The sequence below is a fragment of the Maylandia zebra genome, linkage group LG23 (assembly GCF_041146795.1).
Source record: "Maylandia zebra isolate NMK-2024a linkage group LG23, Mzebra_GT3a, whole genome shotgun sequence".
In the NCBI taxonomy this organism is placed as follows: Eukaryota; Metazoa; Chordata; class Actinopteri; order Cichliformes; family Cichlidae; genus Maylandia; species Maylandia zebra.
The window spans coordinates 2,116,443-2,128,211 of NC_135188.1; the positions used below are offsets into that span (position 1 = coordinate 2,116,443).

The following is an 11,769-nucleotide window of genomic DNA, read 5'->3' on the forward strand; positions in this document are numbered from 1 at the left end:
TATGATGAGGAACAATTTATTCAGTCATATTTACAGGCAGAAACAATCATGGAAGCTTCAGGAGAGTGAAACAGTTCATATGTGAGCAAACATTTTACAGCAGGTATGGTCGGTTTATGGGTTGAAACATTACAGATTTTGTGCTTTTATAGTCAGAATGAACAGTTTATGCACGAGTGTGACTCAAATAAAAAACATAACCAAAAAGTAAAATGCTACACTGTACATTCCTTCATTTTTCCAGATTTCCCCGAAGCATTTGGTTCGACAATAGGCACTCGGTTCAACCAACAAACGACCAGCGAGAGGCGTCCCCCTCGCAGAATGAAGACGGGACGCTGCCAGGTCGGGTTTGCCAGTGAAAAACACTCTTAAAGGATCACAAAAAGAAAAGTTCAAGCTTTTTGTCCAACTTTGCCACTCTGGAAAGGCAACAGAAGAGGAGTAAAGTAAGTCGGCACTTTATAAACAGACTTTTCATTGGTCAGATTTTCTGTACCAAAAATGCATAAGAATGCCCACAACCTACAAAAACACAAGTCATACTAACAACAGCTCAAAATGCATAAATCTATCATAGTCTTAAACTACCCAAATTCAATAGTGCAAAACATACGAGCAGTTTACAGACAATCAAGTCATGAAGTCCACACAGAAGTAATCCTATGCTTCAGTCTTCCTGCTACAATAATTTGAAAAAATGGAAGACACAAAGAACCAGAGTTAAACCGTCCAGAGGTGCTGACACTGCTGATCACTGAGGACGTTTCTGAATGACCAAAACATTCACTCATTAATCTGGAATTAAATTCAGACGTATTAATTGCGACCCCGTCCGAGAGAAAGCGTCACTGCTTCATGTGCAGTTTGTCAAACTTTGTCTGCTTTATGTCTTGACTTTCATCACATCTTTACAGAATCTATACAAATTTGTTGTAGATACTTTGCACACGTGTTAGTATTACATTTATGGGAACCTGTAATATGGAGTTTAGCCAAAATATTATCTAAATACAAAGCATTCAGTGTTGTATGAAGGCTGTTTATGTGACTATGTTACACAAAATAAACAATATATTGCTTGAACTTACCTAAATAATTTTACAATCTACAGGGACTCCTGTAGATTTTCCAGTATGGGTCACAAACTGCAGTAAGCGCTCACGTTCCTGCCTTTTCTTTTAAACACTCAGGATGACTGAGGCACATAATGACACCGGGTACAGAGTAAGTGGAGGCGATCAAAGGAAACTTCACAGAGCTAAAGGACCCCCGCACCAGCAAACGTTAGCACATGTTGACATGTCAGAACAGCATATGAGAGCGCTTCAAAGGGCCTTATGATGCAGCAGCTATGAGGTAAAAAAATAAAATAAAGCATCTGATACATTGGAAAAGCCTTGTTATCTACATCTGACGCACACGACATTCACATGAACCGGCACGAATATAAATGTGAGTTTGTTCCAGTGGTCTCGTACTGACCCAGATCTCAGTTAAAGGAGCTTCAAGATTCGCTCGTGTTTTTAAACTGTCACGATTTTCAGGTAATTTTGCCCTCATTAACTTCAAGCCTGTAATCTCTGACTCGAACAACGAGGAACAAGGAGGCTCATTATAATCCAGCACGAGCTCCCTAACAGCAGATTAAAGAATGAACGAATCGAGCAGCGGTTTCAGGTTTTAAATCAAATCTGGTAACAGAGTAGTGACTTCATTTAGTGTGGCCATAAAACCCCTCTGGGATAGAGGAGGGGTGAGTTCCCAGTGGCATTATGGGACGGAGCATTTATTTTGTTTTGATCGGACAACGACGGCACAAATCGTCAGCGGGATGATGACACGAAGCTTGTGTAGACTTGCTGGACGTTCACGCTCCACTTCAGGTGAGCCCTGCACAAACAGAAAAGAGCACAAAGAACTATCATGTCTGCACAATAAAAACATGTAAGTGTTATTTTAGACAGTGCAGCTGTCTATGAGGGACAGAAAAGGCCCACACTGTGTGCTGGAAGCATTTCCTAGAGATGTGGGTCTATACTGACACAATAACATCAGACAGCTGCAGTAGATTTGTTGGTTGAACATCCATGATGTCCATCTCCCGTTCAACCACATCCCAAAGGTGCTTCACTGCACTCGAATGGTCTCCGCAGTCACCAGATCTCAATCCAGTAAACTTGTCATGTTCAAGAAACCAGTTCTGAGTTTTGTTGCACGGCACATTATCCTGTTGTAAGCACCCATATGCAGATGGGTCCATTCATGCTGACAGGCCATCCCCCACACCTCCGTCACACCAGTCTGCACCACCACTATATGAGGCAGGATGGATCCATGCTCTCGTGATGTTTTTGCCACATTCTGACCCTACCAGCTGAATGTCACTGCAGAAATCTTGACAAAACACTCGCCCAGCTGACAAAACACAAGCACTGCACATTGCACAGCATACACAGTGTAGTCTATGCAGTGAGGAATGCTTGGACCGTTACACAGACCTACTCCACATATGCATAGCACAGCACAGGAGAACCACCTCAGTAGGACGAGATTCAGCTGGATATCTGCACTTGTAAAAGAGGGAGGACATGTTTGGTTATGCTAATGTTCCCATTTTGGAGCAAGAAGACAGAGGAGACGTTTTCATTAAGTATAAATCGTTTAACAGAGACGGTGCCTTACAGCATCAGGAATCAGCCACCCACAATGCAGTTTTGGAGTCTCTTTGCAAGCTGATTCAACCCACGCTCACATAATGAAGAGCGCGATGGAGCAAAGTCTCACGAACAATTAACAACTTGGTGGAAATGACCCTTAACGACTTGCTTCATTAACAGTGGGCCAATAATTCCCAGGATTATGTCCAAAGGGAGAATCCCACTAGAAATTGAATACCAAGGATTTTCCACCAGTTGTTTTTGAACTGAAAAAGGTTCTTGAACACGAGGTCCAGTTTCCTTTTCCTCAAGCGCTAAAAACTGACCCAGATAACAGAGAACGTACACAGACAATCTGCTGTGGTCCTGTTTTGGCGAGCCTGTGAGAACTGTAGCCTCGGTTTCCTGTTCACAGCTCACAGGAGCAGCAGTGTGGTCTTCTGCTGCCGTGTACCACCTGCAGTGGTTATTTCACTTACTGCTGCCTTCCTATCAGCTCACAGATGTCTGGTCATGACCTTTGACCTCTGGCATCAACAAGGCATTTTACCCACTTGTATGGGTTTAAACTTCAGCAGTTTGACTCGACTACGTCAACATGCCACAGTGTATCGAACTACTGCCACGTGATTGGGTGATTCGAAATTTGCATTAAGGCAGTTGAAGGAGTGTACCTAATGAAGTGGCCTGTATGAGTGTATGATGGGTCAGTCCTAAACTAAAAATGATCTCTTTTCAAGTAGTTTAAAAAATTGACAAGAATCTTGCTTCTGCATCTCAGTGATGTGTAGCACACTGTCTCTCTGAGCATATCAGCCGGACAGTCACAGGTCACTACTCTATACAACCTTCAGCCACCTGGTTTCTACCAGCATGTGCTGCCACATTAGCAGCCTGTAAGGATATTATCGATTAAAACAAACAAACAAACTATCCACTGAAATTTTAGCCTGAATCAGGTTCTGTACAGGAGTTATCTACCTCAAGGACTGACAATATGACTTAAAATGAACAGTATTAACCTCTTCAGTCAGCCATATGTTGATGATAAAAACACCAAAATTGTTTGAAATCCAGGAAACTTCATCCAGAGATACAGCACAAACTGTGTAAGGCTAAAGTTTGGTGAAATATGTAAAATACCCCTAAAATCTAAAAACAAAACAAAGTTTGTTCCCTCATCACATCACTTAAATGACGTGGAAGATACAGAATATGTACGTGACCATCAGCTGGGTTAAGTTAACACAAAATATGAGATTATAAGAATCTCTGAAGTACACGAGAAACTGAGAAATGTTGTTTCACAGCTGTAACTTTAGAAAGCAGAAAAGAAGCTGCACCAGACAGAATCAAGCAAACGTAGAGAAAGAAACACTGAAGGAGAAAAGCTCAGCTAATGACAGAACCTCAGTATTTAAAGGCAGCGAAGAAGCACACATCACACGAGTACCAACTCACACCGTGCAAACTGTGAAACTGCGTCCTGCTCAGTTCTACTTTTAGCACCAAAGCAATCAGATGAATATTTTTTCAGTTTGTGACCCTGACAATGCGCAACAGACGAACCTGTCATCATAGAACATTAATCCAAAATTAGGACACATCATAGACCCAGAGTGATGTACTTCTATAAACATAAACTGGAATCTGCAGAGGCTTAATGGGCGATGCGGTAAACTCGTGTGAGAGCAGAGCACCATCTTGTGGCTGAAATAAGAAGTGCAACGTTACCTTCAAATCTCCGTCCGTCTCAGAACCCTTGACCTACAATCATTGATTTTGGCCTGAAAAATAAAAGTAAAGGTAAGAGCTGTGATAACGAACTGAAACCTGATGAGCTTCTGAGTTTGTTGTCACACATTAAAATGTGGTTAGAGGACCTCTACCTCTCAGACTTTTTCACGGGCTCCTGTGGGGCTGGATGCTGTTGCTGCTGTCTCTGCTCCTGCTCAATCCTACACACACACACACACACACACACACACACACACACACACACACACACACACACACACACACACACACACACAGAGTTACATACACAGAGTTATTCGATGGGAGTCTTGTGTAGCCAGTTATCCAGTTCTAAGTGCTTAAGCCACTCTTAATTCTGCACACAGTTATATGTATATAATAATATGCACGAGGTTGGCGCGTAATGCTATTTAAAACTGCACAAAGCTATATCTTACCTTTCCCTCCGCGCTTTAATCCTCTCCTCGTCAAATCTGAAAACGAGAGGCGCTGTTATATCCTCACATCACACAGTAAATCCTGCCATCTAAGTCCTCTTTTTAGGAACTGAGGCAATAATCTTATTTTACATTTATTCAAACAGCAGTCTTGTTCTCGGTTTGGTTTAAATGAGTAATAACTTTAAAAAAAGAAAAAAGGATTAACCGCTGCCTGCAGGTAAAGCTCACGTTCTCCATCTAGTGGTCACAGATACTTACTGCACCACACACTCGGGGACATGGACGTGCTCCATGGGCACCATTTCTGCCAGTTCGTCCAGGCTGTGGACGTACTGGATCTTATTCATGAACTTCACACTGCAGAGGACGAGAGAAAAGCAACACAACAGTTACACAGATACACAAAAAGACAAACAATAAAAAAAATCTGCAGCAAACAGATCCACGCTGTCAAACTGATATTTTAAATGAGAAACAGATTAAAGTTATTATAGTCGCTCTGTGTCAGACCTCCCGTCTCAGGGATGTTTCCTTTCCTGCACATTACACTTCATTCTGCTCGACCCGGCTTTATACTTACTATGAAATCTTGATTTTATTGTATTATTCTGTAAAATTAACCCATTTACCCATATGGGGACATAGTTAGTAGCAACTATGTAACAAAGTAACAAGTGAGCTTAGTTTATAGACTTGACAGGACTGTCTGATCTCAAATAGCTATCAGAAAAATAAAAAGCACATCCCAAACAAGGACTCAGTTTTCGGGAGGTCAAAAGACATCGTGTGGCCTGTATCGATTAACCTTCAGGTCTTAATGGAAAACGTTCAGTGTTTGATATTCAGCTTGTTCGTATCACCTGATAAAAGGCCTCGATATAGCCAGGACGGTGCGTATAAACCACGTGGGATGAGCAATGACTAGAGACTTCAGGTTCTTCCTCAATCTGCCAGAAAACAGAAAGAAAACGTTTGTTAACAGAGCTGCATCGTTGTTTACACGTTTATGCTTTGTGTGTGTGTGCTTAAAAGTTTATTCCAATTTTATTCCCAACTGCCAAACAGGACTCAGAGCCATCGACAAGCTTTCACTGACTGACAGCTTGAGAAAACTTTTATTTCTCTCCCTTTCATATCTGTCAATATCAGCATCGTGTATGTGGGATGATGGAGATGAGCCAGAGTTCAGCGCTGATGTGAACATCTCCAAAAAGATCTATATAAAGAAATTCCCAATACGCTAGATATCAATCAATGTATTGAACTTTTTTCTGACCTTCTGTCGATCATTTGGTAGCATTTCTTCAGCCAGCTGATGCCAGGCATCTTGTTCCGAGGAGTTGCTCCGTTCATGTAAATAATCAGGTAATCCTCGGCAACGAGCATCTCCAGACTGCTCACCACATACCTGGAGGGCACGAGAGTTATGATTTCCTGTTGGGTGCAGTTCAAAATGTGTTGATATACAGGGCTTAAAAGTGCGAGTAAGTTGGCTCTGACTGAGAGACGCACAGGAAGAGGTTTTCCATGATGTAGTGGTAATCTGCACAGCTGCTGTCAGGCAGGTAACAAGCAGAAAACACAATGATGGCATTCAGGCCTTCGCCGTAATAACCTGAGGAGAGAGAGTTTAAGCTTACTGTCATGGAAATCTTCACAACAAACCAGAGGAAACATATTGAATGTTTAAACTGAGACATTTTACTACTTCCTGAAAAACATTAAGTCATTTTTACACATGACTGGTTATAAAGAGAGCATCTCAGTTTCACCAGTTGGCAAAAAATGCATCTACAAAACATAAAATTGTGAAGACTTTGAATATCTCATCCTCTACAGTACATTATATCACCAACAATTCAGAAAACCCGGAAAAATCTCTGCATGCAGGCAACAAGGGGAAAGTTCATGATGAGCGTCAGGTGTTCAGGCGTCAGTCTGTCATGGAAATCACTGCATCCACAAATCACTGCCTGTGCACACGATCACACCATATATATATATATATATATATAAGGATTTTAAGGATTATTTTATTGCTAATTGAGAGCTTTTTCTGACTCTCACCTCCGTGTGTGATGACCCGAAGGTAAGGTCTGATGACCTGCATGTCGATGCGATGTTCCTGTTCTCCGATGATCACTGTTCTCCAGAGGCGTCCGTTGTTGGCATTCCCATCCTCGCCCACCTCTCCGGATCTGTCAACGGGATTTGCTTTCGCTGATGCCACCGGTGTGTCATCTGGGCACGAACAGAGTTATGCTGAATCATTTTAGTTGAAGGGAAACATTGATCATAATATGTGTAAGCTCCTTTTAAGTTAGGTTGTGTTACAGATCCTTTCCTTTTGCAAAGTCTCTGTAAAAATCGACATGTATTAGTATGTTTAGGTTAAAGAGCACAGTGTAACTTCTCAGCTGACATTTTATGGTACGTGCATGGATACATGTAGTGAATTTTCAGCTTAAATAGCAACAAAAAACCCTTTTTGCCTAAAGTTCAGCCTCAACTAGCTTTTTGAAGCTGATGGATTAATATCAGGAGTAAAAACAGCGACCTGTTATGGATCTGCTAACCTTCCCACTCCAGGTCATTGCCATTCGTGATGAACTCGAGTGAGTCGGTTTCATCTGGAGTGTCGATGTCGTCAACGTTTATGTCCAGGTCATCCGGCGTGTCCAGGAAGTCATCTGACAACAAAGAACCTTCACTTTGATCCAGGGAGAGGTTCATCTCCGGGGCGATCAACGTACGCCTCTTCCGGTGGGATGAGGACACACCGCCGCTGCCTCCTCCTCCCGGTGAGCTCACGTTCAGGGAGGTAGGATGAGCTACAGTGAGACCAGAGGGCAGGAGGAAAGAGACTGTGATTCATGCCACACAGAGAGGGGTTTGTCATCAATAATGATCATTCGGTGACCCCCGACTTGTTGGTGTTACTTACAGGTTCTGTCATCTGTGAGACCACAGGAGGGGTCCATGTCTCCGTACTCTGGTAGTGGTCTGGTTGGAAACATGCATACACTATGTAAGCATTTAGCGCTGTGTTTGCCCAATCTATTACACGACAGAGAGGAAGTTGTGATGCTGCAGAGAGTAAAGGTTCAGCCACACAGTACAAAAACCCATCATTTTTCCTCAGCTGAGATAAATGCATCCTAAAGCACGTCCTACTTTGTAACTATGACCTCATAATAAAATGGATCCATGTGATTAGGACCGTGTTAAAAGGTCCAAGCTAGGCATGGGTGTTGTCACTAATCTGGCTAAGCGCTGAAAAGAAGAGCACGCAGAAGAGGATAGAGATGGTTATTAACTTGTCTCCGGGGAGAGACGAAGATTACAGCGCCGCCGGGCAGGGTGTGAGTCAGAGCGGATGATGGAGGGGTGGAGAAACAGTTTGCATGCAAACAAAGTGTCTGCATTTCTGCTTCTGTTTACACTCTGCACAGAAGGAGGAGAGGATGGGAGGACATCAACATCTTCCTCTTCTTCCCTCCTTGTCAAATGTGTCTAAAGCAGAAAAAGCAAGCAAATGGGGGCAAACGTGCTTGCACCTGCATGTGTTGTCTGTCGGCAATAAAACCCGAGGAACAACCGAGGAGCTGAGTGCACAGCTGTGCTCTCACTGGTTAAAAAAAACTGGGAGGAGGAGAGAGCTCTAGCGCAGTGTTGTTCAGCAGAGAGGGTCTTAGCTGCATTCCCGTGAAAGCCAACCGTCTCATCCTCCCATTCGCGGGAGGACAGTTGTGTGACAGTGCGGGCTCCTCCTGAGCCAACAATCACGCTTCAGCCCACAGAAACAGACACTGTGCCTCTATTCCCCGAGGACCCCTGCAGTGACTACTGATCCGCCGCTTCCTTTGTCACAAATGAAGCTCTTTTTTTTATAGAAATGCAAACTGACGAGGGGGGCGAGCTCAAGCTCATCTGTTTATGTCTGCATTATCTCTTAAGATCAGCACGAACCACTGATGCTTACCTTACGGAGACAGCGCGGGGCTGCTTTTGTCCAAGCCGATCCTTAATGATCTTTATCTTTTACCTCACGCACCTCTGTGTTTGGGCTCATTCCCTGTCCTCTCAGCTGGTGTGAGCCAAACCGGAGCAGAGCATCACTCTGATTCTTCTTTAATAACTGACTGACCCTCCGTCTTTAACCACAACCTGCCACCATATTCCTGAACTGGTGTTGTTGATCAGCGACTGCCGTTGCGTCACATGACGTTGCCCGACACCGCTTCCAAGACGGCGCTGCACCTGCTCCCTGGCTTCCTGCCTCCCCCATCCAACAAAGGAGGAGGGAAAAGGGAGGAGGAGGAGCAGGAGGAGGAGGATGGAGCCCAGTGCTGATTTTCATCACACTTTCCTGCCACTTATTTTCTGCTCATTAAGCTCTGAATTTCAGCCACTGCTCATCAAATTCCCATAATTATAAACAATATCGCAGATCTTATCCTGTTGTGGAAAATTACCAATCAGCTGAGGATTTAAAGGAGAATAAGTGGATTTTTTTTTTAAATCTTACAATCAGTTTTCATCATCACATCAACACGACCGCGCATTAGATGCCTTTAAAAAGTGGAAGGATCATACCTGGGGAAGTCTTCATCCTGCCACTCGTCTTTTACTTCCATGTTCTCCATTCGTAGAGTCGCCTCTGTGGTGCCCATCCCTCAGAGAGGAGAGCAGGGGCCTGGAGGTGTGCAGAGAGTTTTTATGAGCAATAGCACTCGCAGTCACAGACCAAAGGTGTCACACATTGCTGCACTGCAGGAACATGTGTTTTGGCCTGTATGCTGAGGGAAAAGTCAAATAATTGACTCTCTTTCATTATAATTAGGGGGCTTAAGTCACTGCAGCTCACGTGGTTTTCATCCCCCCGGCCCACCGGAGCACATGTGAGAGGCATGTGACTGGATCGGACTGAGCTCGCTTTTCTGCGCTCAGAAATCCTTCAAAAGTCAAATATGAAAATTGACTTTGGCCTCGCCTGGAATTCCACAGGCAGACGTGGAGGACAAAACTGACTCCTCTTTAAGTCTACCACACCTCTGCTTTCTCAGGCTTCCAGGCACTAACACAATTAAATAGAAAACCTGAAAAGCATGAATTAATTTGTGCTTAAGAGCTTAGAGAGAATTCTCAGTCAACTGCACGAGTCCTAAAGTTCTGCTTTCCTCATGCTTTTCCGAGCCTGTTCCACAGAGCGATGGAAGCATTTCCACTCTTGGGTTGCAGGTTGCACTTAGAAACAGAATGAAAAGGTGTGTTTAGCCACAAAAAATGTGCTGTAGTACAACCAGCCCCAGTGCGATGATGACATTCAGCAGTGCATACCGAAATAATAGCAACACTGTGATATAATCGCTAGGAGTGGTGTGGTTTTGGCAGCAGCACTTGTGGCTGTGTATGAAATGGAAGGCAGTCAAATAACTAACAAAGGAAATAATTTGTTTCCACATGTTTTGTTTTATTGTGCACAAGAAAAATTCTTGTGTGGAGGCAAGCCAGCAGGCGTAAATCGCAAAATCATGTTTATAAAAAAATAAATGAACACCATGTAACTGTGAGCGGGTTGTTTCTTCCCGGTCTTCAGATGTGAACATCAATGATTTCTGCAAAGCCAATCAGCACCAAAAGGTGCAGTAAAATGGCTCCACAGCCTTTCTAGGTCACCCCAAGTGGAGCATCCAACAGAAAAGATTTCTCACATTAACGGACAATCGTGCATGCGTGTGCAAGCTGTGTGACCATGCATAAAATAAATGCAAGGATGTTAAACTCACACGAGTGGCGTGAGATCTCCCGATGTGGAGCGTCTTCTTCGTCCTCAGTCACAGATGCACAGATTTGAGGGGAGACCGCCCCGCTGCTCCACATCAACAGAAAAGCGTGGGTCAGTCTAAAATTCCTCCTCCTCTTTCTCTCTCCGTCTCTCATTCATTCGTTCGGAGTCACGCACGCGCACTTGTGCACGGACACAGTCATACACTGTCCTCGATGTCCGCGGCTCGCCAGCAGCAGGTGTCTGAGGACAGGGGGCACCTCTGTTCTGGACCCCCCTCTCCTCTCCTCCGCCTCTGGTCACCTTTGTTGGGGAAAGACTGGCCGTGAAGAGCGAGCCGACAGCCTTGCCTCTCAGCTCTTACTTCCACACCACCGAGACACAAAATTCCTTTAATGGGAACGCATCTGCTCTGGCATCGTGATCTCTCTCTATATATATATCGACCCCCCCTCTCTTCTCCCTTAATGTGGACCCAAATACCTTTGGAGAAGCTTTTTCTTCTCACCACAGTATCAATTGAAAAGCTTCTTTGGGCTTCCACTGTATTTACATTCCTCCATGGAAGTAGCTTATTTATCCCTGCAGCAACTTGGGAAAAATAAGCACCAGCCTCTGTCTCCTTTTAGTCCCATCAGATAATCCTGCTGTTGTTTTCAGTGGTGGTCTGTGTGGCTGCTGTTCCCTGGCAACAGCATCTCTCTCCATCCATAGCCTCTCTTCAGCCTCTATGCCTCCTTGCTCGTGCCTCTTTCATACCTGCTACCCCACAACATGAATTATTCAGACCCTTACTTCACTTTCTGCCAGCCAATCATATCACCCCTACAGCTTCACCGCATACTATGGCTGAAAATACTTGTTCTGCACATTCCTAAAAGGTCTCTTTTACTGTGTCCATAAGGCCTCGTGAGTAATTACCCGCGAGAAAAAGCTTTTAACAAATATTTGTGTCCCTCTTATGCATAATAAGGGTTTTCCTCTTCTTCTTTTTTTTTGTACGGATCCTGAGCTGATGCCCTTAAAACCCCCAAGGTCAAACGATGCTTTTTAGCATCGTGGACATAGTGCACCTTTATACGAAACGTCCAGAAGAGCTGAATGTGATGGTGCTTGGTATGAC

The 11,769-nt window shown here is 44.0% G+C and overlaps 1 protein-coding gene across 2 annotated transcripts; it reads right to left on the bottom strand.

The window, feature by feature from the left end:
* On the bottom strand, positions 1-11,769 carry atcaya (ATCAY kinesin light chain interacting caytaxin a). 2 transcript variants are annotated; one of them, XM_004555111.5, is made up of 13 exons: positions 10,648-11,769; positions 9,455-9,554; positions 7,803-7,861; positions 7,435-7,689; positions 6,926-7,099; positions 6,371-6,473; positions 6,135-6,266; positions 5,719-5,805; positions 5,117-5,215; positions 4,856-4,891; positions 4,550-4,618; positions 4,395-4,447; positions 1-1,893 (listed from the first exon to the last, which is right to left on the bottom strand). In XM_004555111.5, exons 2-12 carry the CDS (start codon positions 9,529-9,531, stop codon positions 4,414-4,416), a joined length of 1,125 nt encoding a protein of 374 aa, XP_004555168.1. In that variant the 5' UTR covers positions 9,532-9,554; positions 10,648-11,769; the 3' UTR covers positions 1-1,893; positions 4,395-4,413. The 2 variants fall into 2 exon arrangements, with proteins under 2 accessions (XP_004555168.1, XP_004555169.1); XM_004555112.2 differs by lacking the exons at positions 9,455-9,554; positions 10,648-11,769 and adding an exon at positions 8,841-9,145.

Coding starts and splice junctions, on each gene's coding strand:
- atcaya (XM_004555111.5), bottom strand. CDS start 9,531: ATGGGCACCACAGAGGCGACTCTACGAATGGAGAACATGGAAGTAAAA. Junction 7,862..9,454: donor CAGGATGAAGACTTCCCCAG/GTATGATCCTTC, acceptor GTTTCCAACCAG/ACCACTACCAGAGTACGGAG. Junction 5,216..5,718: donor ATATCGAGGCCTTTTATCAG/GTGATACGAACA, acceptor CGTCCTCTGCAG/TGTGAAGTTCATGAATAAGA.